Consider the following 27,124-nt stretch of genomic DNA (forward strand, 5'->3'; position numbering starts at 1 on the left):
TCCTCGGGCCCCTCTGGATCTAACGTCGAACCGCGTATGGCACCACGTCAGTCGTCAAACTCGCGAGGAGGTAGCAAGCAAGCTCGAGTGTGCATCACCTTTGACAGCGCGAGTATATATAGTCGCGCAAGTTTATCGTGCTTACTCGTGGCTGGAGTGTGTGTGGAGCGCGATTGTGCTCCCGTTACGGGAAGTCGATACATTCGTTTGGCGGGCGGATGTGCACTAGTGCCGGTTTGGGATTGTGCGGCAGTGCTGAAGCCGGAAATCGTCAGGAGAGAAGATCGCACCGCGTTTAAATCGGTAAATCGAGGATTAAGTACCTGTTTTCTTTTTCTTTTTTTGAATGAGCTCGTTCGTAAAATTATGGGATAATAAGACCTAGTTTCGGGTACAAGAGCGAGGATTTTCATTTTCACGCTCGGCCGATACGCGTGTGTTACCACCTCTCTCTGGTTAACGGTTGTTTTGTTTTGGTAACGGTTCGTCTCTCTTTAAATCAAACGCGTGGCTGTTGCCGATCTTCGAACGAAATATTTTTTTTTCCTCTCTCAGTCCCTCCATCCAATTAAAACCCAGTTGGACTTAATTTTGTTTGTTTATTTAATATTCGTTTTTTTTTCAAACTTCGTTTAATTGAACTAAATCGAGAACTAAATGTATCAATATTTCATCAGAATCGCAAAATCCAATTCCTAAATTGCATTTTTATATTCATTTGCTGGTTAAAGATAATTGCATTCGTACGAAATCTTTTATTTTTCTGGGTGAGAAACTTTCATTACTATTATTATTATTATTATTATTATTTTTTTTTTTTAACCAGCTAGTGGCCCCGTTTCTTATACGAAGTGTAGGTACACTCGAGTGTTTTCGCTAATTATTTCTCGCGGCTACATCGAAGAAAAAAAAAAGAAAAAAAAAAATGAATCCAAACCAAGTAGTACCTTAAAGAGGTGAGGAGGATCCACGAGCAAAACCACCGCGCACAGGAGCTAGGGAACGCGTTGTACATATATATATATATATATATATATATATATATATATATATATATATATGTATCGTTGGCGAGAGAGAAAAGCTTGCGGCTGCGAGGGTACGTGTATGTAAGACGTAGGTATGTATATGTGTTGCGAAGGCGAAAAGAGAAAAGAGAGGCCGGTGAAAAGGTATAGATATATATACACATATATTATATATAGCTCGTACCGGAGAAAAAGAGTAGCGCTTATGGGAAGAGCTCGATTTCGATTCGAATTGTGATGTCGGATCACGCGTGTGCTCCCCTCTCGGTATATGCGCTATCTAGCCGAGAGAAAGTAAAAAACGAAAGAAAAAATATCTAGTGTAAGCGCACACTCGAAGGATTTTTTTTTTTTTTTTTTTTTTTTTTGCAGTCGCTCGAGAGGATGCGTCAGTCAGGTGAGACTTCAGACGGATGTGAGAGGAAAGAGTGCGAAGGAGGTGTCCTCTTCGGCTCCAGATTTTTTTTTTTTTTTTTGCTTTCGCTCTTGACTTCGATCGCCGATAATTTTCATTTCAGGTATACAAACGGTTCGTCCGTTCGCTTTGTGTACACCTGTAAACAGCGCTTTGCTCTCGTAAGCTCTGCAATTAGCTTTTCCGTACGGCTGAACTATTTGCAAAATTTCACGGCAAAACTTTCGGGAACCCCGAAATGAACCCGTAAAGAGGTTATTCACGAGCGTATGCAGGATAACGCTTTCGAGGGACCGGTATAACGTTACGGCTGTTTTGTTTTTTTAAATTAACCATCCAAAAGCACTTTGATTTGAAGCGTAAATCTGTCACATGTTCGGCCCTCAAAATGATTTCATCAAAATTAACGCGATGCATATATTATATATTTAGTATGAGAGAGAGAGGGAGCCGTCTAGCTCGCGGTCACGGCATCAATAACAATGCGCGCAACGCAAGCGAATTATATTCTCGAATATTACAAGCGTCACGTATACAAGCCCGACGGCTGCACCTGTGCACCACCGTATCCGCACACACATCTACGTCTGTGTTCTTCAATTACAAATTTAATCTGATGTACGTTGTACTGTCGTGACACGTGCCGTACGTAAGTTATGATTCTTTCGCAACAAACCGTCCGATCTGTAACTTTGAAAAAAAAAAAAAAAAAAAAAAAAAAGAATTTTGAAAATGGGTGAGCTTTCGTGCCACTGAAATAACAAACAGCTAGGATATAACCGTGCCAAGGTAAACATGGCTCGATTAGCTTGCTCGCCGCGCCGCTCGATCCCCGCCCTTGACTCTAAGGGGGCCACGTGTGTTTGGGGTTTTTCGGTAACCCACACTCTGCTTACTGCGGGAAAGATTGTCATGTCACAAGTTGTCGGACACCATGACGAAAGTGAAAAAAAAAAAAAAAAAAAAAAAAGGAGCAGCAAGGCGTCGAGAGGCGCGATTGGAAACTCATTGATGCAAGACAAATGGAAATATTTTCCTTGAACGAGATAACGGAGAGAAATGACCGGAGGAGCTGGGGTCTCCCGCACGAAAACAGGGAAACAAAGGGAAGGCGATTACATGCTTAGGACATTTTTTTTTTTTTTTTTTTTTTTTACTTCGAATATACGGTCCTCTGGTCGGGTATAAACGTGACGACGTTGGAATGGCACTTGTGAAAAAAGGAGAGAAAGATATAGATCGAAAAAAGTGAAAGAGGGGAGTGCTCTAGTTGTTATTGTTATCCCTTATTGCCTTTCTCCCCCCCCCCTTCTCAGTATTTACGCGATAAGCTGATCTGTCGGTCCGTTGAACCGAATCCATATATATACGCGAGTTTATTCGGTCGTTGCTCGTGCACCCCCGCAATAAAGGGGACCCGGCCGTTTGGGATTTCGGGACAAACGAACTAATAAAGCGCCGACTTTGCGTGGGTTCGACTATATATACTTTGGTCGAGTTAACGCAAACGAGGCTTAAATCCGATTCGGTGATTGTTAGCGTGACAACAGGTCGCGTCGCTGTCACGATTCGTAGCGGACGTTCCACTCGTTACGGTATGATTTGTCAAGCAAAAACGACGCTATTTTCGGGCTCGCGATGGGGGAATCATCGTGTATGGCCTTAATAAGCTAATTACCCGCCGAGTGTTAGTTGAGCTGTGCGTGTTTATCACAAGCTATACGAATCATCAAAAGGTATGATAAAGTATAGCCACGCGCACGATTAACGGAAGCAAAACGTTGGAACATGGACAAAAAAAAATGAGAGTCACGTGAAAATCAACACCATCGTTAGGATATACGAACTGTACACTTGTGAAAAATAGAAGGGCGAAACGATTTTAATTGTTTTCCAGTTGGTTGTGGTACACTTTACGAGCATCGCTTATATATTTATCGTATTTATGTTTTTTCACACGATGCAAATACAGATACGTAATTTGAAATAATTCTGGGTTGCGCGTATACGTGTTAATGTATTCCTGTGTGCTGTGCTTTTTTTTTTTTTATTCGCATCCAGGGAGATCCCGTCGAAAGGGCCACGGTATGAATAATCAACGGCTGTCAGTAGCAGAGAGCTTGCGAACGCGCGTACAATTTTCGTTCAGTTTAGGGGACATGCACCTGTAGATGCACATGCACAAGCACAAAGTCAACGTGGATATTGTGCGCCGAGGTGCCCGCAACGATATCTACTCAAACGCAACACGAGCCATATACATATAGTGGCGATACAAACGTACGCAGCTCAAGTTCACAGGAGGGTGTCTTTTGCACTGGTTGTTTTGTTTTCTTCGTTATATGCAGGGCGCGTTTGAGAGCAGAAGCTCGTTAGTGAAGTACATGGCGTTCTCTCCTCTCGGCACATCTTTTAACGGGACCACATACGCGGGAGAGGAGGGAGGTTTTTTTTGTGCCTTTTCTGTTTGTACGCTGTTTCCCTTGACGCTTATTGGACCTCATTAACCTGCAATTTTGAATTTCTCACGTCAACTAATAAGTAATGGACATTGATGTTTCCAAGCTTGAGCAGACGTATTTTTTACGTGCTTTAGAAAAATAATAATAATAATTAAATTAAATAAAATAAACGAGCTTTAACCCCCCCATCCCTTAATCGAGGAGTTAATACTGCACTCAGGTTTAACATCAGCACACGGGGGTTGTTATGAAGTGCATGCAAACACCTATATTTTATACTTTACGTGCACACACGATATTTCCTAACAGTATATAAAAAAAGATTCTGTTACAAGGACGAGATCGTTTTGTGTGTGTGTGTGTGTTTTTTTTCTCACTTATGCTCTGGCGAAAATTACTGGAAAATCTGCAAGTTGAGTACGGTTGTGTGTAATTATATCGATTGCGAATTAGACTGCATGCCGTTGCTGCACACTCTGAAATGAGTGGTATTTAAAATATTTTCAAGTTATCGTTTGGGTAAAAAAGTATTAGGATTCATGTGAACTTATAAGTCACAAAAATTTGTATTTAAACTTTACAAAATTTAAAATACAACCATTTGATTTTTTACTCAAAATGCAATGTTTGGAAATAATTAATTAGAATATTAAACGCATTCATACTTAAAAAAAGAAGTTAGTTGTATTAAATAAAAAGAAAATGAAATTTGATTATTTTGAATCGAACAATTAAATTAGATTAATTGAAACGAATAAATTTTAGTTTACAAGATTTCCCTGAAATCAACTAACTTTATCACTTTACTTGAATAAGTAATAAAAACATTTTTATCATGTAAACATGTATTAGTTATACATACAAATAGTTTAAAAATATATCTTTTACATAGTACTGTAAAACACATATTACACATATTACATAAGAAACAATACAATTACAATCAATCAATCTTTCACATTTTATTTAAATTATGATAAAAAAAACCTTTTTTGGGAGAGTTTATAATGATAAATATTTATATAAACACATCGATTCAAAAAACCGTTATTTTTTTTTTTACTTTTTTAAAATATTAATTACTATGTTGATCAAAATTAATCCAAACCATTGGCATGTTGGACCCATAGTCACGTCGTGTGAAAAGTCTTTACCGATATTTTTGACATAAGGTGCTCTTCATTTCGTACTTTCGCTGCTGGCGTTGGAAATTGTTTTGTGATTTTTCCCCTTTTCTCCTCCAAAGCGGCAACAGTTTGACGCGAGTGGTAACATTTGTTTCCAAACACGCGCTTTCGTTTATCGAACTTTATGTTCCTCTGTGCGACGTCAACACCTGAATCCGTACACGCACACACATTTTTATAACCGAGGGAATGAAATTTCTTTTCCATCGAAAATAACAAAAACAAAGTGCCAATCGAACGGTCGTTAAATCTTTCTTTGAGTTTAATTGAAAATCCAATACCGATTTTTTTTTCCATATGGAAAAATCGTCCGTTCAAGTTAAACAAGTTTTGTCCAAAGATGCGACTCTACCATCGTTTGTTCCATCCTTCTATGGACGTAAATCGTTCATCACAGAGCTCGTATAATTCCAATTTCCAAAGTGGACGATGGAATAGATAATCCAACCGATCGTTCATCACCGATGACGTCCGCATGCGCCAAAGTAAAGCAGACACGCCTAAACTCTTGGTCACGTACTCCGCGTGGTCATTTTTTTTTTTTTTTTTTTTTTTTCTTTTCATCTAAATAATAAATGCCAGCACACCGAAGCGACTATAGACATGACACACGTATATAGACCCACCCGCGTGGGCAGAACAGTAGTAAAGTCGCGGTGGCGGCGGTTGCGGCCAAGGTAGTTACCGATAGTTTTCCGCCAAGTTGTCTTAATCGCTGGCGAGTATACGACAGTAGACAGCCGACCACTGTCCAGCCTATAGTGGCTGAGCTCATCCATAAGGACCGGTGTTGGGTGCTATTGCAGCTGGTGGTACAGCCGCCATGGCCAATGCTCGGGTCGGCACGACAAACGACGGCGACGATGCTCTCCGACGAGGTACGAAAATTTGCGCGTGGTGAGTGCGGACGAACTCGCGAGGTCGTTTACCTATTGACAGACCATGAGTACACACGATTGGCTGTTCCGTATGACAATACAAGCCGAGAATGTAAAGACCCTCGCGGATTAATCGCTCGCACGTACACCTCTTGGGCTTTACAATCATTGATGTTGGTTTTATCGATTTGGCTGTAAAACTGTTTGTGTTTATATTAGGGCAAAACGTTAAGTGAAATGGAGGTGCACAAGCACCCACCCAAGGCTTGCTGTTAATGTCCACCTACTTGCACGGCTTGTACGAAATATGTATGTCATAATTAAGTGCTTTTATCGACTAAAAAGGTCACGTATAGGGAGCGAGTGAGCAAAATTCCTCCATCTCTCTCTGTTTCTTGGATATTTCTCTACTCTTTCGCTTTCAACAGATGCTCCCTCGAGCTTTGAGCAAATAATCCAATTTTCCAGCCGGTAAACGGTAGTAATAGCTTTTCAGTTGAAAATTCAGCAGATATTCCAAATAAGGCCCCCGAGAAACTCAAACTGATATACCTACGTGTAAGTATCCGCATGGCTTGTTTTGTATTTTGTTTGGGTTGAAATGAGTGCCCTTTTTTTCGTATTACCTTTCATTATTGGTGTAGGAAAACAAAAGAAATTATTACTTTTGATACTTTTCTCTGAAACAAACGAGAAATTTTGGGGCCATAATACCTACGATGTGTGCACATTAATGGAAATAATTAAAAGTAATCAGCGTCGATTCCGTGTCGTTAGAGTCATTACTCTGTCCATTAGCCCAATAAGTGCAGACTCGAGTGTGAATTTACTGTGGTGCTTATAATTTATTTTGTTTCTTTACCAGCGAGTATTGCTTGTTTTACTAATTTACCCCATCTAATATATTATTTTTTGTCGGTACAGTTTCAACGCGTCAGCTAATTTGTCATTTCATCGCAGTTTGATCGATTCAAGAGGAAAATACTGTAGTACGTGTATATAGAAGGAAATATCTAGATTGCCTATGTGTGTAGACATTTTGTCGCTGTAAAATTTCGTTGTGAGAATTGTGTAGGGTTTCAAAACAGCAGAATTTTATTAATAATATATCCTTATTCTTGTACTTTTCACATGATTTCGGATGATTTAACTCAATTTGACAACTTTTTTAAAATAAACGTGTAACTTGTATTTTTCATAAAAGCGAACAAAAAATTTTGATGTATAATTATTTCTCCACTCTGTAAGATGATAATGAACTTAAGAACAATTTATTCTTCCAGTTTATTGAGCTTTTGTAAAAAATTATTAGGAAAATTCTAGGTATTATACGGAATTTTAAAAGAATGGAAAATATTTTCTTATATACCATGACACGTACTTTGACGCACATCCACAAATTTCTTTATAATCGGTTGGAAAAAAAAAAAGAAAAAAAAAATTCTTAAACAATCCAGATGCATGCCTCTCGCCTTATTTATAAAAAAACACACCACCAGCAGCAGCAGCGTAATACAGCACCAAGTGCGTTCCTCATCAGTCCTCGTCATCGCGCTCGGAAAGTGGGGAGGCAATTATTCACAAAGAGCTCCCGCGAGTGTGACAATGGCAGTGATGGCGTCAAAAGGGAAACGGCACGCGATATCACGTGTAATTGGTACACGTGTGTACAAAAACTTACCAATAACTCACTGAGCATTGTCAGTTCGGTGGTGTGGGCACGCCGTCGTCGATACGCGTGAGTACTCGTGAATGCAGAGGCTTTTCAGCACCAAGCCCCAACGATGTATAGACTTTATCTTTCTTTATGCGAGAAGTGGGGTAGCTTATTGTCGTATAACGTGGAAAACGAGTCGTAATGGGGCCGCGCATTTCGCGGAAATTATGTGGGAAAGGTCGAGAAGAGAGGGGGAATAAAGAGGCTTTCGTTTTGGCATTAAAGTGGCGTTAAAGTAGCCGATCGTAAGACGATTTTCAGGCAGGAGAACCAACCTTTAAATGATATACTTAACGGAGAGGAAGAAATTTATGACGTATTGATTTATGTATCCATCGATGCGAAATAAGTGAGGAGACCCATATAAATTTATCGTGATACTGGATTAATGGAAAAAATTCTGCCATCACTGGAACAACAACACTCGCTTCACTGATTAGTTGCTTATTTGTGTTATTTTACGACGTAGATAAAAATTTTGATTAAATTGATAAATTACACGAATTATGTGTCAAAATAATACAAAATTTATGCAGAAAATATTTTTAAAAATTAGTTGTAATAAATACGCTGAATTTATGCATAAAAATAGTGTAAATATATATCGGTACATTTATGTATACAACATTCGGTATAATATTTCAAAAACACTAAATTTGTGCGAAAAAGTAATTAATTTCAAAAATGTTCTGTGATTTTTTTGTTCGTACAATATTTTCTAGCCACGATCCATAGTGTTGATAAATTCATGGTTTTAGAGCCATGCGTGTAAAAATAATGCATGCTCTACAACTATTTCAGTTTAGCAGAGTATATCAAAGTTGAAAAAAATGTAATTCTCTCGGTGAAAGAAGATTTTATTTGTATTAATAAAAAGTTGAAGGAAGATTTATACTCCAAAAAAGTGCAATACCCTAAAAATCTTATGTTTTGACGAGATTTCCATCAAACAGCGAGAAAAATGGAAATCCGCTTTTATTTCCAAATATCGCCTCTTCCCGAGTAAATAACACCCGATGGAGCCCACCCGCTCTGAAAACTCCCGAAAATCAATAGAGCTTTCGTCAAAAAGAATCATTCCTCTTTCGGTCTCCTTTTACGAACTTTCGTCACGCCATCCAAAGCAAACAAACGTATATCTGCTGCTTTTGTGTTACTCTGGCGCTATCCTACTGCAGTTTTAATTTTACTTTGATCGCATAACGGCGGTGTGTATATATATATACGCACTCATTATGAGCGCAAAACCGACTGCACCAGCCACGCCATCTTCGATTACCGCATTATCATTATAACGGTATAACGTTGGCGCTCAAGCTTTTTTCCAGCACAATAGCCAAGACGGAGGCTGGGACTTTTTTTTTTTTTTTTTTTATGTAACGGAAAAGATGCGGTCGACAGAAAATTCCACTTTTCGGATTGCTTATCGGAGAAGCGAGTTTGATTGAAGAGGAGAAGTATGTTCTTCCTTATTTCTCTTTTTCTTTTAATTTTCAATTCCGTTCGGTTACTCGAGCCACCGTGTGCATCCTCTCCTTTTTTTTTTTTCATTTTTTGTTTGCAGCTCGATCTCGGCGTTCGCCATGAATATATGAATTTACCTTTGTCGATATATAGCCATGCATAGATGTATACGTAGAGCTTTTAATTTAGTCGGAGTTGAATTCTGTGCGGAAAAATTTTAATTTGCAGATTGAGATGCACCACTTCCGCGAAATAACTGCTTTTTTCTTTTATAAAAAAAAAAAAAACAGTTACATCTAAATATAGTCGCGAGCGAAATTTCTTTAAATTAATACACAAATCAAATCGAGGTGTATTGGTGAACTATTCAAGTATCTGCTTCTGTATTAATTAATTAACTGATATGCTCGAATTTTGAAAGAAACATTTCAAGTACATATATATATATATATATTTTATTATTACAAGTATTTATTTATTATTGCAACGGCCACAATGACCAATTCTGAACAAACAGTAGCTATGCAAACAGCTGTACATAATGGCTTTAGTTAAAAGTAGTTTGAAATTGAGAAAAAAATTGGTAAGCTGTCACGTGTCTCCAGAATTACTTTCTGCTTATCCTTAGAGTTTTTTATTTTACTTTATGCTTATTAAATAATTTTTGTTTTTTTTGTGTGTATGTTTTTTTTATATTTTTGTATAGAGAGAGAGAGAGAGAGAGAGAGACTGTTTCATGACAGTGAGCTTAATAAGATGTTCCCAACGAATTTTCAATCAATCTCGGTGTTATAAATCTTGAGATAAAAATTTCAGAGTTTACGAAGCAGTGGTTAGTAAAAGCTTAAAAAAAGTCTCATTTAATTGATTTTATGTTTAGAAATTTTTTAATATTTCTGACGGCACCTGGAGCATAAAAGTTGAAGATTTGGTCGAAAAAAAAAAAAAAAAAAACTATTTTCAACTATCAATAACTTTTAACTGTCGCTTTTTTAATGGAATCGCTTATGCCATTACGTATGCTTATACCTTATGACAATAATTAATTTTTTTCTCACTGAAAATTCGTATATGTATTTATCAACAGCACTTAATCGTGACTGTAATTAAAAAAATTTTTAATCAAACTTTCAAACTTAAATATAGCCAAAGTAGGGCACAAATACATTTTCAATTTATTTGCCACATGATTTTTTTGCTCAAAATATATAAGGCAGTGTTTTCCATGACATGAATTTTTCTTACCACTTGCAAAAGGGTGCTTTGCAAAATTTTTTCCAGGAAAAATAATGTACTACATTCGAAATGTAAAAATAATGAAGAAATAAAAAAAAAAGGGAAAAACTTTTTTACTTTCGAATGTTGTAGTGTAAATAGTGATGAATGAAAATTTTTTTTCAGCAAAGTTCAGGAAAAACATAAAATAATTGTGCCCAAGTTAGGGTAAACCTAATGTATGACAAATTGTAGAAAAAACAAAATGACTGTTGCAAAAAAAAAAAAAACCTTCCTCCAAGATTTCAATCGAAAAACAGATTGTCGGAGACTCTTGTTATCCCCAAAGCACTGAAAGCTCCTTGAACGTCCAATCTCGAACCCACAAAAGAAAACACATCATCGAAGATCGAGCTTTCTCCTGTTCATCCCGACGCGGGGGAATGAAAAAAAAAAAAAAAAAAAAAAAAAAAAAAAAACGGCGCTCCGAAAATCGTCAACTTCGAATTTAAGAGCCGCAGCGCGTTGCGTCACATGGCCGCGTCGTCAAACGCAGAGATAACAACAGCGCGCCCGAGGTACATACAGGAGTGTATAGACGAAGCGTCAGAATTATGTCATCGATCGCGACCGCGCGCTAAGTGTTGCAACCGACTATACACGAAGATGTGACCCAACGACTACGTGACGCCGAGGCTTTTAATTTTCTTCTTTTATTGCCCGTGAGGAAACTCACCCGCGAAACCAATCAATCTTCGGTACCGACCGTAACAATGAGGATTCGTGCGCGTGCACACCCTTGGTCTCTAAAGTACATTTTTGGGGTTCTTTCCAATTATACGTACATACACGTAGTATCTCTTTTGCTGTCGCTTCCGATCTTGTTTAAAATATGTACTCCTTCGTGGAAATGAATATCCAGAAAAGGTTTTTTTTAGCCAATCCCACCGTTCCGATGATTCGTCGTACCTGGCTCTGGTTTGGTTTAAATTAGTTAAAATCCTTTAACTGGAATTTCATCCAGACGAGTGTACACGCAAATTTTAACATCAAGTTACCTTTAACCGTGTAAACTACTAGTTTGTTTTTTTTTTTAAATTAGCAGTTACAATTCTAAGATGGTAAAAGCAATGAATGTTCCAGGTGTATGAGTTACTCGAGCTGAAGGCAAAGGTTATTGGTGTACGAACCGAGCATATATCCATTACAAATGAGCAGCTGGCACGTAAAAAACGAAAATGTTAACCGTTTAGTGTCTGGTACTTAAGTTTTTACATGTCTATCCGCAACTGTTTTTGTTACAAGTACACATTGTTAACTCGCAGTTGTTGACTACAAGGGAAGCGAAATTTAAAATAAGTGGCCGTAAATCACTTTTTCGTACGAGTATGTAAATTCATCACACATTGTAAATGTTGTTGATAAAAAACTTGATGGCTTTTTTTGGGGTAGGGGGGAGGGAGTAGGAAAATTCGAAAAACCAAGGAAATCGAACGTTAACGTGGTTTGACGAGGTGTAATTTTCTCGTTAAGTCACTTGTTTTTGTCGTCAAGTAGACATTGTATTTTTTTAATCATTACATATTAATATTTCGAGGATAACTCAAAGTGCCCATTGTGGCTTTTTTTTGTTTTGTTTGTAAATCCTTGGTAGTCTTCGCGTGGAAATAAAACAAACGCGTATGCTTACATTATCTTTTTGTACCCCATTCATTCAAGACTCTCTCACGGCTGCCTAATGTCCACAGGGATTTTCCGCAAGTACACAATACAGGGATTATCCACGCAACACGTAACTACAAGCTTTGGTCATTAAAACCGCTTGGAATGTTTGCCCCGTTTTTTTCGTGCACTGCACTCTATTCACTTAAAATACTTTGCACAGTTAGTTGCAACTCGCTGCTATTTTATACATCTTTTATTCGTTTCGGTGCATTCACTAGAAGGGTACAAAATGCGGGAATAAATTTTTTTCTTTTTTTTTTTTTTTTTTCAATTACTCTGTAAAGAAATTACTCTCCCGAAACGAAAGCGAGAAACGAAAAATAGTCAAACTACAGGTTGATTTTTGCAATCCCGACTCTGTAATCGAGAAACACCGCCTCCGTTTCGTGGCAGATTGCACGAATCCCATCTCTCGGGTGTTAATTGACGCAAACAGCTCAGCGCGATCGTGTCAAAAGTTTGAATTTCTTGGAAGGATTACGTGAAAAGTCAACAAAGAGAGAGAGAGAGCAGTAACCGTTCGTGAGTTTACTTTTTCTCAGCTTTCTAACTCTAGCATTAATAATAATTATTGTAGGCTGTATGTATAGCTGGCGCGACACTCTATATTTTTCATCTGCTGATAAAAAGTTGACCGCGATAACTCACGCTCGTATCATTAGTGCACGGACATTAACTACTTACTCGGAAGCGTAAAAGTTACGGATGAACAATTTTAAAGTCTTTTTGTTAATGTTGAAATAAAAAAAAAAATAAAAAAAAAAAAACATGCCAAAGCAACAAACTTGCAACAATTATATAACGATCAAGTTTGAGAAGAAAAAAAATTTGCAGCTCTAGATACCCGTACATTTCGACTCCTGACGCCAAGTACATGCTATACACAGTAAACGTACTGTTTTAAGAAAATAATTACAGCTCATCTCCAATAATGGATGGATACATGGTAAGAAGGGTGTATGGAGGGGGCTGGTTGATGGTTTGCCATTACCTCGGCATCAGCAACAGATACTGCCAATAACCGCTTCGACTCTAATAGACACTGTGGATCACATGTACGGGATATTGCGCTGATTTACCGGATGGTTGCATCTGTCGATGGAATGATTGCGAATGAAATTTTGTTCCAAAAGACTGAAAATCCTTATATTTTGTTTTTGACGTTTTGAAGAAAAAATTAAACATTGAATAACCAATCGATTCAGCACAGCCACGTGGAATTGTCGAACTGGGTCAGAGTACGTAGCACCTCTCGCTCGATCCATTCAACAAGACGTGCAATCAACACCATAGCGTCTCCTCTCGATGATTCCGCGAAACGGGGGGGGGGGAGGAAAGCATTAAAAGAGGTAATTACGTCTTACGGCAACGCGCATCGTAATATTATCCGTCCAAGCAGAGCCCCACGGGGGAAATTCCAGGGTCAGCGAGCCCGTCCGCAGCTTCCGCTACGGCGTCGAGGACAATCATTGACCCTGCCAGTATATAAATATACTATATTGTACACATATCGTGATGGTTATACGCTCACTTTTCGATCGCGCTCACGTGACTACCGATGTTTTTTTACATCATGTACACACATATGTAGAAAAAAAAAAAAAAAAAAAAGAGAGAGGCCGGCGTGATAACACAGCGCAACTAACGGTAAATAATCTCCATCTGGTATGTGTCTCTCCATCAGCGCGCGTTTTATATGTATATATATATATTGAGGTGAGAGTCGTCGTGCACGTCGTTCCTCGACCCTGACCCTATTTCCCCGCGTGCGGGTTTTATTTTTCGCTCAGCATCTCTTCCGCGCGCTCCGATGGCCTGACCGATATACGGCTTTTACCTGCTACAATACATATATATATACATACCTAAATATGCACTACAGGGTATGAAGTTGCACACTGTCTCTTTTCGAGCTCGCGAAATTAAATTGTTCGTTCTTGTATGTATACAGAATGAGCAGAGGCTCTTCTTATCTTTTTTTTTTTTTCCTCTCGAGCGAAATAATTGGAATACCCTTTTGTTTTTCGTCTCGGTAGGCTTTTATTATTTTTTGCGGGGAATTTCCGCCTACTTTTTTTTCTTTTCCTCGGCATCGGTTCGTTTCTTTTCCGTACGTGTGTGCGCCTTCGTTATCATATTATAATTTTCTGCTCCGACGGACGGACTTGGGCACGGATGGTTTTTCCATTTTTTTGCTGATGCTTTTTATTGGTGATTAAAAAAAAATGGTTTTTTTTTTAACTACTCCTTTTAACTCAGTCTTTGAGGAAAATTTTTCTAGCATAAATAATGCATCAAAATTTAAAAGAAAAAATCAACTGGGAACAAAAAAAAAAACCGAGTCAAACAGCATTTGACAAAGTATTCAGCTAACTGATTCCCAAAATTTTATACAAAAAATGTATTTCACACTTGTCTGCCAGACAAACTTTTTTTCTCTGTATTTTATTGTAAATAATGATAAATGAAATTCATTTTTCAGCATAAAGAACGCACTTTTTTCAGGTAAAAAAAAAAAAAAAAAAACCCTTTCTTTAAAGTATTTAAAAAAAAAAAAATCTATGAAAAATAATTGTGCCAAGTCTGCCGATGGACTTGTATGGTATACGAGTTTGTTCGATTTGTACACTTATTGCAAATGCAATCATTTCCGAGATCAATTCAGTATAATCAGAACACAGTTTTTTTTTATAAGCGACAGCTTCATTTCAATCGCAAATGCCACCTGGTTATTTATAGTCCCGGGACCATGACGAGCAAATTGTTCGCTGCAATTTGTCCGTACGTCGGCCGTGTATGTATGGCTCGACGCTGCCATGCCTCAAAAAATCAACGAGCTATTGTTTTGCGTTCGTCCGTGTCATCGTGAAAGCGCGGCGCGATAGCTTTTTTATTCGAACGATAATACCGTGGTAATCGACGCCCGGCCAACGGGAAATTCTCTGCTTCGTTGCAAATAACCGATCGATCGTCCGTCTATACCATAAAAGCCCGCGAGAGAACATACGCGTCTGCAATTTTCATACGGTTTAAGAATAATTTTTAAAAGTGCACGGACGGGAGAGGACATTGTTTCTTACTAATTAAAAATTTCGTTAAACTATATAATTAAAAGCATCAATTTAACGCATGAAAGTAAAAATTGGATAACAATAGGTTTCCCCCTTACTAAGTATAGGCGTTAAAGAGTAAGGCACAACAATTTTTTTTTTTTTTTTTATTTTCATTCGACTTTGATTCCGCAATGAAAAATGACCCCAATTGTTTGCGCGATAAAAGTATTTAAAACTAATTGTACGACAACCCTTTGTAAAATTGTTCATCACGACAATAAATGAACCCCTCAATACTGGAATAGGATGGTAATTATAAGTTTTCGAATTATTTTGGAGAGTTACTTTTCTAATAACTAAAATCAGATCTCCCAGAATGGAGATCAAGTGCAAATCAAAAAGTTTGAGATATTTGATTGAATTTTTTTTTTCCAATAACCAATATCTAAAAGTATGTAGAATGCCAATTTTAAAGAAATTACGTTATTACTAACTTAAAATATCCTTCTGAAGTAATCATGCGTTTAAAAAAATTAGCTAAAAATTGCGTTTTGTTATTATCGGAATAATAAGTTTTCATTCCTCATTCAAGATGATTTTTTAAAATTTTTTCATCAGTTCAATTCCATTTATCCACGAGTGGAGAACCTTGACGTGCAATTCACCAACCGCAGAGCAACATTCATCATCACCGTCAGTACCAGGACACAGAAAAAAAAAGAAAAACAAAAGTCCAGCAACGATACATTACATTGCACGCTTGGCTTCATTTTTTTTTCATAATGAAACCATTTCTATTTCCAAAGTGCACTCACAAGCCGTGGGAGGTTACTCGTGCACCGCGTACGAATTGATGTGGTTTACGTTCCGAATTTTTATCGAGGATTTGCTAAAGAAAGTTCAGATCAAAGTCATCGATGGTGTGAATCCATGTGCAAAAATGAGTTACAATTTATTCACTATTTCATTAACGTGAATCTTATGAGACTAAAGCCGTTTTTTTTTTTAGCAAAATAAAAAAGTCTATATAATATTTGCAAAGTATACTGTTTAGTATACAGTGAACAAAAATTTTCGCAAATCGTGTCAAGTGCGTGCATTTCTATTCTCAAACCATTATTATTTTCTGGATTGTAGAGAAAAATAACTGAGAAAAAGTGCCATTTTCAAAGTTACGTTATTTCGCGATAAAAAAAAAAAAAAAAAAAAAAAATCTCAACTTTTTCAAATCCATTGCGGACCATTTTTCTTCCTCGTAATCTCATAATACTCCATTCTTTCAGCTTGGCTGCGCAAACCGGCTATCTCATAAATGGCACCCTACACGAAAACGGGGGTCAATGAATTCTCGAGCCCGATCTCCCATACGAGCTCCCGGCGAATTATACCGTATCGCGGCAATAAAAGTGCCATCCATCAAAAAGCTCACCACCGGTGTCAATATTTACATCGGTTGTGTCAGCAGGCATGAACATTGCGTCGGACAAAGGTCCACCGGAAATATCACTCATGCTGCGTCAACCGAAAATAATACGAAAATACAACTGTTGGAAAGCAGCGTTCGGGTTGTAAATCCTCAAACTCCCCGGGGAAAAGGTAACCTCGAGAGGTCAAAGAGGGAAGAGGAGAAAATGAGCGGAACAATCGCCGAGTCAGCTGCGGCGAGTGGAAAAGCGTCATCGCCATCGGGGGGAACCACCGCCACCCGCGCAATTAATTCGGTTATGGTCGCGTACGTGTCCCCGGCGACGCCTCTTCTCGCCCGTACAGCTCACAAATAATAACCAAAGAGAAGCGTTTTTTTATTACATCATGTAACGGAAGCTCTTTAACATTTTTTTTGGCGTTGCACGATGATTGGGCGTTGAATGATCCGATAAAACAATTAAATAGCCGGTTTATCGTTCGGATTGTATACGTTGGGTCATACATTTTTTATGCGTGTAGACAAGGGCGAGTTTAATAATTGAAGGCCTCGATGGGTGTGTCGAAATAATCGATCGAGTGTTTTTCATTGGTATAACCGCCAGCCATGGGGATGAATATTTAACGATATAATTGAGAGACGCGCGGAGGGGCGTTGATATCGGGAAACGCGCGGCTCGACGTGTATATAGGCATGTATATGCATGGGAATGGAAATTAAACACTATGAATTTTCGCGGAGCACCCGGTTGCTCATCTATCTTCATCGTAACGATTTACGACCTGCTGGGCTACGGTTGTGTCTGTACACGTATACACTCACGTTGTGCATTGTTTGCAACGCGAAAAGGCTCGGGAATAAATATTGTCTTGTTTCTTGGCTCACACCAAAATCACAGGGGTCTGCGGTATGTGTGCAATCGAGGCTTTCATCTTTTCGGGTGAGACTGAAGTTTTTTTTTTTTTTTTTGTTTTTTTTTGTGTCTTCTTTTCTTCCTCTGACTCTGGAATGACTTTCGCGAACTCGGCATTTGTTTCTGTGTCGTTCCTTTTCGGTGGAAATGTCGAGGTAAGGATTTTTTTGCACGTGTTACCTAAATAAATATACTCATATGTTGTTTCCAAAAACAAAGTCTTCTTTTATGATTTGCGCTTTGTCTTGTAGATTGTCTAAAAATTATTTTACACGTAAACAAAATCGTAAAGAAAACGAGAAAAAAAAAAAAAAAAATAGATCCACCAAAACCCCCAATTTTTCCAAAATTGACGAGTGAAATGATAATGATCTTTTTTATGATTCGGTTTACGTAATCGAAATGTAATGACGTTAGGTTTTAGTTGATACACCGTCTCACGCGATAACGAATAATAAATTCGTCGATTTGTCTTGTCATCGTTAACGTAAAAAATAAAAGAGAAATCGAGACACCTGTTTGTTTTTTAACAGAAAAAAAGTGATAAACCACCTCTGATAATGAAGTAAGAAAAAAAAGAAAACGTAACTCGAAGAGAAGGTACTTGAAGAGGAAGAAATGGAACTGAAGTACGTCAACTTGGTAAAAAAATAAAATTTCAAAGAAAGTTGTATTAAAAAAAAAAAAGAAAAAGGTGGAGAAAATCCTACCCTTGCGAAATGAAAAAAAACGTAACAAAAAGGAAAAAAAAAAAAAAACTGGCGAGTGTCGGTGGCATGTGGCGCTTGGCAAGCAAATTTCTCACATTTTGCAAATTCGACGAGCAGGCTGTTCCCCTTTATTTTTATTTTATTTTTTTGTTTCTCTCGTTCTCCGTACAAGCAGCAGCTGGCACATACACACGCTCCATTCAAGCGCGTCATCGCAGATATGCAAGCGCGGGCGTAATATAAGTACAGGAGTTTTCGGTCGGTGCCTCCCGCGTCAGCTTATATATACGTATACGTGTGTACCCGAGGTACGTCGTTACCTCTCTTGTGTTGGTTGATGGTGCGCGGAATTTTGAAAACTGCTGACAAAGGAAAAGGGAAATAAGGAGGATTTAATTCTCGAGATGAAACACCCGCGGAGTGGCGGAAAGACCATTTGGAACTTTTTTATGTCCCGCGATGTGATTTTTCTTTGAGAATTGTCTCCCAAAGTCGAGGACTCTATAGTTTCGAAACCGAAGCTGTAAGTGTGTAATGGCATTATTTTTTTTTTTTTTTGTCGATTCCAGACAACTACTACGTCGGAGGGGAAGGGGAAGAGGACACATCTGAGATCGAGAGCATCATGCAGAACGCGGTAGTCGTCAAGTTGGCGCACAAGCGCTACGCCAAGAACTTACCACCGGTCCTCGATGGCCTCAACATGACCGTGCCTCGGGGTTGCATGTAAGTTGCAATTGTACCGTTCACTTTTATTTTTTCCTCGATATCTCCACTCTTTCAGCCAAATGAAATTTTCGTGCTATTTTTTATGGTGGTGATGATGGCTAACTCAGGTCTATGGGCACAATCGTTTTGTGCATTGCTCAAAAACACTCAAAAAAGTATAAATATTGTCACTCTCAATTTCTTTTGCTCAATTATTATTATATTTTTTTAAAAGTTTTAAGGCATTGTCTTTGGTGGAGAATTTTCCAACACAAAAACCGCATTAAACTTTTGACAAAAAATTAAATTAAAAAAAAAAAAAAAAAGAAGGAAAAGAAAAATGGTAAAAGTAACGCAAGTCTGATAACAATAATTGTTGCAACACGAAGTATGAGCTACGAAACCATAAAAAGTGTTATTACGTTTTTTAATAAGCGTATACGGAATAAAAGCTGTAAAACAGACGCAACACCGACGAAACACGTAAGCACAGCAAACCGCGAGAAATCGTGAATTCATGTACAGTCCGATCCCCGGGGCGTTTAACTGCAGGTAGCCTCCATATGAATGAATATTTCCCAAAATCGTGAAAACAAATTAAACGCGCAGTTATACCAATATATCCCATGTTATACCCACGTGTACGTGACGCGCAAAGCAAACAAGTAAAAGTCATCGATCGATTCGACTGTACGGGTGTTTCAATTATTTCTCGGGTCGGACACGCTATATCCATCCAATATTTAGATGATAAAACGCTCGGCGATGCCGAATTTCCCGACCCTGCTCATCGCGGGTAGTTTATATGCACTTGCGATGCCACTGCTGAGCTTTTGCAGCTTATACGCGCGTACAAGTATATTATATACACAAATGCCAGGTACCATGTAAACACGGAAGTCATCGTCCAACGCAATATTCGAGAGCGGTAATTTATTGAGCGATTCGTACACCCCCCCGATTTTTCTTGTCACCTCTATCACGCATGAAAACACAGGTCAGTATACACCTAAGCTGTTACAATTTGAAGGGAGAGCAAAAATAAAACATTTCACTCCCTCATCCCTCGAATCAATAAATGATTGAGAAACCCTTTTTTTCCTGCGCTGTACGTATGCAACTGAAAAAAAAGCCAATTTCCATAACTTTTCAATAAAAACTTTCCATCGCGATGAAATGGATGGAAAAAAAAAAAAAAATAAATAAATAAATGAAATCAAAAAATTGAATCCTCTCTTTCCCCTCAGCTACGGACTGTTGGGCGCAAGCGGGTGCGGCAAAACGACCCTTCTCTCGTGCGTGGTGGGCGTGCGAACGCTCGACAGCGGCGAGCTCTGGGTGCTGGGAGGCAAGCCCGGGCAAAAGGACTCGGGGGTGCCCGGGCCCAGGGTCGGTTACATGCCCCAGGAAATATCCCTCGTCAAGGAGTTCTCGGTCATCGGGGCGCTGTACTACTTCGGGAGGATCAACGGCCTCGACGAGGAAATCATCGGTGAGCACAGTCATTTTCGTTTGCCATTACGGTATATATACACTCGCGAAACTGCAACGAGATGCACGAATAAGCCCTCGGAAAAAAAGAGGCGGGCAGCACTTGAAATTCATTCGCAAGAGATAACATTTGCGGGCTGCAATTGAATTGCCCTACCTCTTGAGGAGCACAGAGCTCAAACAAAAAAAAAAAAAAATCATCGGATACGTGCTAGCTCGACGTGATTTGTTTGCCGGTAGACGAGAGGTTCGAGTTTTTCTCGGAGCTGCTGGAGCTGCCCTTCAAGGACAAACTCGTCAAGGACATCAGCGGCGGCCAGCAGAGGCGGGTCTCGCTGGCCGCGGCTCTCATGCACCGACCGGAGCTCCTCATCCTCGACGAGCCCACCGTCGGCTTGGACCCGATTTTACGGGAGAAGCAAGTATACCTTTTCTTCTTCCTCTTCTTTTCTTTTTCTATCCGACCCGAGTATAGGTACAGGCCGTAGAAAGAAGCTTTTTTTTTTTTTTTTCTATTCGAGTGGGTGACTGAGAGATCAACGAGTGTACAGGTTTGGCGTACATCAAAAGTTCCGTGCATATTATGTATAGTTTCGGAAAAATATGTTGCGAACAAATGCCGAAAGGAAGACCGTCAATAGCAGGAGAGTGAAAAAGGGGTTGGGAGGGTGAGGTATATAGTACAACAGTAGGTGTACTTATATAACGAATCCTTGGAATTGCAGGATTTGGAACTACTTGGTGAAAGTGGCCCAGGAGGAGGACATAGCCGTCATCGTGACGACTCACTACATCGAGGAAGCCAAAAAAGCCCACATAGTACGTAATACACGGGATATATATATATAATATATGTGGATATAATATATGATGTGTACTTATGTATGATTTTGTTAAAAAAAAGCCAATGAGACGATTGCGTTGTTGATTTGTATAGATCGGACTGATGCGGCACGGCCAACTGTTGGCCGAGACGTCGCCCACCGCGCTGCTCGCCGCGTACCAGTGCGCCTCCCTCGAGGAGGCCTTCCTGATCCTGAGCAAGCGGCAAAACAACGCCAAGACGAGCGTCAACGAGACGAGGATCGCGCAAACCGCCACGGCCAACCAATCGGCGCTTTCGTCCCGAAAAGACCCTCGCGGGAGCACCGAGGTAAGCCATATCCTTTTCCCACGCGTCGTCACTGTATTAATGCCTACTTGCGCGTGTCCGGCAGTTCGTCACGGGCAGCGAGAAACAATTGCTCGACAATCCAAAGAGGATCAAGAAGCGCTCGGCTAATCCGTTCACGGCCGCCTCTGGCAAGATATTCAAAGCTCTGCTGATTAAAAACATATTGCAATTCGTACGGCATCCAAGGTAAAGGGAATCGGCTTTTATTCCCCGTACCATTTTTTTTCTTCCATCCCTTCCTTTTCTCGTGTATTATATAGAGTGGCTTTACAAAGGATATGCGAGGATATGGGTGACAAAGTGGTCGGGTGACCGAAGAAAGTGTGGGGCTAAAGTATGAAAATTCAATGTTTTTTTTTTTTTTTTTTTTTTTTTTTTTTAATTATAGTGAAGAAGAAGATAAAAAAAGGTTCCGTTGTGTACCAGAACAGTTGCAGCTTTTATCGAGTGCATAACCGATTCACGTCGATCCGCGCACAAATACTCGGCTTCGATGTAACCATACATGTGAAAAGAGATTTTCTCCTGCCAATAAATTCAATAAATCTGAAAAGCTCAGCTCTCGAAGAAGTGACGCCGTTGTTCTTAAATCCACTCCAAGTGTAGTGATGAGGGTGCAGTTAAGTGTATATGAGCACCAGCTTAGCTTGAAAAATGTACGATACATACAGTTAATAATGTTTTCAATGGTGATAAATGACAAAAAATATACATAAATTTTGATCGAGAGACTATTTTAAACGAACGTTGTTTCAGATCATGAAGCAGGCAATTGCTTATGTAAAAAAAAAAAAAAAAAAAAAAATCCAAGAAAGTACTGCATATTTTTTGTTGGGATGTTGAACACGAGTTCCAAAAGCCCAAATTGCTCCATCGGTTTATGCTTCTTCACACTGTATATAGTATTGTTTTTGAAGCGGTTCATTATTACAGACCTTGACTTACTGTCGGCGGCTCTAAGGAATATCAAGCATACAATGAAACATTAAAACACTTTCGGGACGCGAAACGACATATCATTTTAGCATAGATGTTGTACCACTAGATTAGTATAGAAAAAAAAAAAAAACTAAACAATTCAAATATAATTACATGACTGTTCGTTTAGCATGGTAAAAAATTACAATAGCTCAGGAGCACTACACTGTCGTCTTCATTTTAGTCCATAAATTAACACTGGCTTTGAAAATTTTATTTATTTATTTTTTCCATTTTAATACACTAATGTATCAACACAGTCGTACTCCCCAAAGTCATCCATATAAATACGTAACCTTTGAAAAGTACATTTGAAAATTGAGTCAACTCGGATGTAAAGTCGACAAAAAAAGAGTTTCACATGAAAAAAATTCGCCGATGCTTTTACGGTTGCAGCGTGGTGGCCTTCGCCTTTATCTTCCCGCTGATACAGGTGACGTTGTTCTTCTACACGGTAGGCAACGATCCCCGAGGCATCGTTATAAACGTCGTCAACGACGAAGCTGGTAACTGCCGCGACGGCACCTACACCGGCACTGTACTTTACTCGAAGGAGCAGCGCCAGTGCGAGTACATAGACATGAGTTGCCGATTTTTGCACGGCTTTGATCAAAAAATCATAGTCAAGGTACCCTTTTATTGCATCGAAACAACTTGGGAAGGAAAACAAAAAAGAAATCTTGTGGTTCACCCCAGAATCGTCGATTTTCAGAAATACCACGACTCCATGGCCGAGGCGACGGACGAGGTGTATCGAGGCAAGGCTGCCGGGACGATGTACTTTGCCAAGAACTTCTCCAAGGCGCTGATGATGAGGCGCGAGAGCTTTTACACGATTAAGAAATTAGAGGGCAGCCTCTCGGCCAGCGAAATACAAACGACTCTAGACATGAGCAGTGAGTTTTCACCTATACTTAAATACTAAACCTAGAAAAAAAACCCCACATTTTCTAACGTTATATAACGTACAATTGTTCCAAAGTGTTTCAAAAACGTAGCTGTTTTTTTTTTTTTTTTTTTTTTGAGTAAAAACTATTGCTGTCTTTTTTAGGGGCTTTCGTCCAAGTGATGCGTAATTTTTAGTCACAACATGCAGTTGACAGTTACTACAAAAATGTATTTAAAGTTTTTGAAACGTGTAGTGCGCGTTTGCTACGTAATTTATATCGTAAATAATGGGATCTCTGTGCGTGTTTTTTGTTAAAAGATCAACCGATCGGCATATTCCTGCAAACGGCTCTGTTCGATCGTTTCGTCGAGGTGTACAAGGAAATCGTTGCCACCTGCGATTTACCAAGGAAGTTCGTCCAGCCACCGATTAATGTACGTATACTATTGTATGCCGTCAACGTGTCGGTTGATCAACCGTCCATTTTTAATTGGATTTGTATTTTTTGTTTCAAGTTCGAGGAGCCGATTTACGGAGCCATGGACCGGAAGTACTCGAATTTCATTGCACCCGGATTCATACTCACGTGAGAATATTTTCCATCTAATACGTGTTTTAAAAGTCTGTGACATTTTTTTTTTTTTTAATTTGACATTGCCATTGATATAACGTTCAGGATAACATTCTTCCTGGCAACGGCTGTCTCGTCCTCGATTATAATCGCGGACAAAGCCGAAGGCGTTTGGGATCGCAGTCTGGTGCAAGGTAATGATACAATCACATGTTAATGCTTCTCACATGTGAAAACTTAGTTTAACATCCAATCGTCTGGTCGTGATGCTGAGATACAGCTATTGGGTTTATCGAGTACTGGTCTGAAAAAAAGTAACAATAAATAATGCTGCAACAAGAGACAAAAGTTGTCCTTAGCTTCGCGATTGCGATTCCCGTTGAGAAAAATAAATTTTAAGCTATTCAAGCCTGTCTATAATAAGAGAGCCTTATTGAACAATACAAAATATATTTTTCGTTAGCGAAGCTTTTATTCAGCTCTCGGTATAATGGACTTGAAAAAAAAATTTTGTCGTACCTTGGGGGCACGACTTATCGGTCTTGGTAAAAAAATGACGTTCGCTACTCTATAGCTTAAATGTATACTCTCATCGTGCCCTTCAGGCTTTAAAATAGCACTTTGCGTTTCAGTGACGAGAACTATTGTGTTTGCCCTTTACTCTTGAAAAAATAAATTTTTTTTGTTTTTCTTAAGTATACCAAATGTGAATTTATTACATTTACATGACAGTTACAATTAAAGTTTGAAAAATGCATTGTAAATCATCTTTAACAACATCAAATAACGTAATAACCGCAATCGCAAAGTTCGATATTTGCATTATGAGATAAGGAAGAATAAATAAATAAATTGAACGTGCCAAAAAATCCATAATTTTTGGTTCCCCCACGAATTTTTCATTGAATTCGTATATACACATACCATCGGCGAAGAAACGCAAATTTCTTTATAAGAGGCGATGTTTTCATTCGTTTTCCCCCTCCACTGGGGCGGGTCATCGTGTTTTCGCGAAAGAACCGCGGCTCTCGAGAGTTTTAATGAAAATTAAGGCGCCGGTGCGCCCGGAAACCCCGAGAAAGTTCCAAGACGGGGTGGGGGCGAGGAGACGCGGTTCAAACGAGCTGCAGTAATTCAATCGTACGGGCGCGATTATTCAATTAGCCACTCAACCCCAGCTCTCAAGTGCATTAAAACTTTACGGCTATTGGTCTGATGGAACTCCGCAACTTTGTTGAAACAAACGAAGGATGGAAAACAAAGTGTGGGCCTAAGCGCGTATAATCCTCGAGGAAATAAGTACTCCTTTTTTTTTCTTTTTTTTTTCGTTTTCAATTTTACAGGGGTCACGACCTGGGAAATACTAGCGTCCCACTTGTTCACCCAACTCTTGATGGTTTTCATCCAAGTGAGCGTAGTGCTGGGCATTACTTTCGGCCATTTCAACCTACCCTGCGAGGGACAGTTCATCGTGATCGTTGTCCTGGTTTTTGTGACGGGAGTATGCGGGTTGTGCTACGGTTAGTGCTTTCGTCCATACCATGTCATTCAGTATAAAATAGATTGATAATTTTTCCTTTTTTTCTTATACGTGACCACAGGTTTTCTCATATCGGTGTACTGCACGTCTCAGACGGTGGCCAACTTCATAGCGACGGGAAGCTTCTACCCCATCATACTGTTGAGCGGTAGGCCGATGCTCATTTTTTATTTTGACCAATTTTATTTTGTGATCCGCATTAACGATCTTTCAGGTGCCATTTGGCCTCTGGAAGGTATGTCGAATTACCTGCGCTGGGTGAGCTATTTGATGCCAACGACCGTAGCCACGTACTCGTTGCGCTGTGTAATGGACAAGGGCTACGCTTTCACCCATTTTGACGTCTACAGCGGCTTCATCGTGATAATGTCCTGGACTGTTGGCACGATTGTGGCAAGTTTCATCGGCATCAGGAAAATAATGACGTAATTTCCCGGAGATGCTGTAAATTTAGGAAATTTCTTCTTTTTTTTTTTTCCACTGTGAGCATGGAAAATCTCGAGGGAGGAATGGGGATGGGATCGTTTTCCAAAGCTTTTCGTAGACTCGTTTCGAAAAGTTTGTTTTCATCACTTGAGACGTAGGTTTGAATTTTTTTCAAAATGAGGATCGTTATGTACCTACAATCATCTGGCCGGGAGAGGGGAATGTAAAATTTTTTTTTTTCTTTTTGCGATTTTGTATTGAGATGCATAGAAAAAGGTGATACTTGTCGGTTGTGTAGCGTGACGTTTTTTATGTGAATTAGTGCCAATTGTTTACTCGTAAACGAACAAAGCGATATGTTTTTGTTGAATTTTTGTTTTTCCCCCATCAAAAGTTAATGCAATTTGACAATCAGTAGACAATTCTAAGGGTTTAAGCAATTTCAAGTAGAAAAGAAATCTTGCCAATTTATCAACCGACTGTCGCAATTACTATTTACAAACAGGGTTGTTTTGCATTGTAAGATACATCGTAAGATTTTTTTCAGCCACCTGGGGATGCTGGAAACATGTTTTTTTTATCATTGTTGTTAGCGATAATTTATAACTGTAAATTGTTTATGATAAATTTATTTTTACTTTTTATAAGCATTATATAAGTGGCAAAGACAAATACAGCCATTGAAAACAATTATTTTACACTCGTTTCAATTTTAAATAGCAATTTAATCATTATCAATTTCTTTATTACTGTTACTTTAGTTGTTACTATTTTAAATGTAATTTTTTGGTAATATTAGTTTGACAACGCTAGTTTGCTTTTGTCTACAAACAATCAACAAGTAAATTTAACGTAATAGATTTTGTAATGTAATAAATAAGAATATGTAAGGAGAAGATCCATCTTCTTATTTTAATATGTCTCTAGTCAGAAAAAAAAAGTAACGTAACATACACACGCAATTTTTTCCTATATGAATTAGCAGACACTTTTTTTATTTTTATTTCAATTTTATATGTATATTTATCAGATATCACTCTAATTATACAAGGTCGATTTAAAATAAACAATTTATAGGCTCAGTCACAAACGTTGAAAGTCTGCATTGTGTAAGCTTGAAAATTTGTAAATAAATTAAACAATAAAATAAAATA

At 38.8% G+C, this 27,124-nt stretch overlaps 1 protein-coding gene across 2 annotated transcripts; it reads left to right on the forward strand.

Annotated features, from left to right (window-relative positions):
- Positions 1–27,124, forward strand: LOC106637303 (ABC transporter G family member 23). Of its 2 annotated transcripts, none has more exons than XM_014350027.2 (15): positions 1–303; positions 18,763–18,919; positions 20,149–20,393; positions 20,633–20,810; positions 21,118–21,211; positions 21,330–21,545; positions 21,610–21,752; positions 22,941–23,172; positions 23,257–23,440; positions 23,752–23,867; positions 23,949–24,019; positions 24,110–24,198; positions 25,348–25,524; positions 25,606–25,692; positions 25,759–27,124. In XM_014350027.2, exons 2-15 carry the CDS (start codon positions 18,819–18,821, stop codon positions 25,971–25,973), a joined length of 2,148 nt encoding a protein of 715 aa, XP_014205513.2. In that variant the 5' UTR covers positions 1–303; positions 18,763–18,818; the 3' UTR covers positions 25,974–27,124. The 2 variants fall into 2 exon arrangements, with proteins under 2 accessions (XP_014205513.2, XP_014205512.2); XM_014350026.2 differs by lacking the exon at positions 1–303 and adding an exon at positions 5,863–5,970.

The sequence above is a fragment of the Copidosoma floridanum genome, unplaced genomic scaffold (assembly GCF_036245765.1).
Source record: "Copidosoma floridanum isolate Cflo_tuat_1 unplaced genomic scaffold, Cflo_Japanese_pri ptg000012l, whole genome shotgun sequence".
NCBI lineage: Eukaryota > Metazoa > Arthropoda > Insecta > Hymenoptera > Encyrtidae > Copidosoma > Copidosoma floridanum.

Bases quoted from the DNA above. Each gene is read 5' to 3' on its own strand.
- LOC106637303 (XM_014350026.2), top strand. From the start codon at position 5,916: ATGGCCAATGCTCGGGTCGGCACGACAAACGACGGCGACGATGCTCTC. The intron at 20,394-20,632 runs GTGAGCACAGTC...GTTTGCCGGTAG, and splicing joins CCTCGACGAGGAAATCATCG to ACGAGAGGTTCGAGTTTTTC. The intron at 23,173-23,256 runs GTACCCTTTTAT...GTCGATTTTCAG, and splicing joins ATCAAAAAATCATAGTCAAG to AAATACCACGACTCCATGGC.